Raw genomic sequence first — 1,384 nt, forward strand, 5'->3', positions numbered from 1 at the left:
GGAGCTAATATTAATAGGGGCCTTATCAAACTCATCCCAAAAGAAGGGGACAAATCCTTGATAAAGAATTGGAGGCCTATTACATTACTTAATGTATCCTACAAAATTTTAGCAAAGTTGCTAGCTAGCAGATTGGAGAATATCCTTCCCAGATTCATTTGTGCAACTCAAACTGGTTTTATTAAAGGTAGATATATTTTGGAGAACCTTATTACTACTTGGGAGGCTATGGAGTGGGCAAGGCTTTTGAATCAAAAGGTGGCCATGTTTTTATTGGACTTTGAGAAGGCATACGACAAAATTGAGTGGAAGTTTATCTTCATGATGCTTGAAGCCTTCGATTTTCATGATTTATTCTGCCATTGCGTTTTGGTCCTCCTTGTGGATGCCCATGCTCAGATTGAAGTTAATGGAGTTACCTCTCAGCCCTTTAAGCTTGGTAGATCCATTAGGCAAGGATGTCATCTTGCTCCTGCTCTTTTTGTGATTGCTTATGATGTTTTGTTTTATCTTCTTAGAGAAAATTCCCTTTCTCCTAAAGTGAAAGGTATTTCCCTACCAGACAATATGAATTACTTAACATCTAGTTTGCTAATGATACAACTCTCTTCCTAGAGCTTTCTTGTGATAATATGGCTGCTTTATCTACTAAACTTACCCTTTTTTCTGAAGATTCAGGGGCAAAGATTTCCCAGGCCAAATCTACCTTACTTAGCTAGGCTGAGAGGCCTCTGGATTGGCTCTCTTCTTTTGGGTTCCAATGGGGAGAACCCAATACAATTCATAGATACCTAGGGATTCCTTTTGTTGTCTCTTCGAGTCTTAGAGATATGTGGATATGGATTAAGGGGAAGATTGAAACTAAGTTAAGCAAGTGGAATAAACACTATCTCTCTCTTGCTAGCAAAATTGAAGTTTGTCAAAAGGTCATGTCCTCTTATAGTATATATTATGCCTTTGTATGGATCTTTCGTAACTACCAAGTCAATGAACTACAAAATATCATTAGGAATTTCCTATGGTCATATGGTAGAGGGTAGAAGAAAGTGCACTCAGTCAAGTGGGAATGGTGCTGCATGAACAAGGCTTTTGGAGGTTTAGGTTTGAAGGCTCTTAGAATCCAAGGGATTTCTCTTGCTGCTAAGTGGATCTTCCACTCATTAGAAGGTGGTGAACCTTGGAAAGTGCTCATTCGGAATAAAATCATATTAGGGGTTCCTAGGCATGCCAAGTCATGGAAATTCCTTCCCTTTAGTGACCTAATAGCTGGGAATTTCTCAGTATCCGCCGTAGGTTCTGCTATCTTTAAATCTATTTGGAAGGCTTAGGAGAGTGTTAGACATAATATTGGTAATAACTGGATAATCAGGGATGATATTGTGTG

At 38.8% G+C, this 1,384-nt stretch overlaps 1 protein-coding gene across 1 annotated transcript; it reads left to right on the forward strand.

Annotated features, from left to right (window-relative positions):
• Nucleotides 1–228: 228 nt before the first annotated feature.
• On the forward strand, nt 229–719 carry LOC131858496 (secreted RxLR effector protein 78-like). Its single transcript, XM_059211746.1, has 2 exons — nt 229–547; nt 673–719. Exons 1-2 carry the CDS (start codon nt 229–231, stop codon nt 717–719), a joined length of 366 nt encoding a protein of 121 aa, XP_059067729.1.
• The last annotated feature ends 665 nt before the right edge of the window (nt 720–1,384 follow it).

Source organism: Cryptomeria japonica, chromosome 9 (genome assembly GCF_030272615.1).
Source record: "Cryptomeria japonica chromosome 9, Sugi_1.0, whole genome shotgun sequence".
Taxonomy (NCBI): Eukaryota; Viridiplantae; Streptophyta; class Pinopsida; order Cupressales; family Cupressaceae; genus Cryptomeria; species Cryptomeria japonica.

Coding starts and splice junctions, on each gene's coding strand:
- LOC131858496 (XM_059211746.1), top strand. CDS start 229: ATGGAGTGGGCAAGGCTTTTGAATCAAAAGGTGGCCATGTTTTTATTG. Junction 548..672: donor CCTTTCTCCTAAAGTGAAAG/GTATTTCCCTAC, acceptor TTTTTTCTGAAG/ATTCAGGGGCAAAGATTTCC.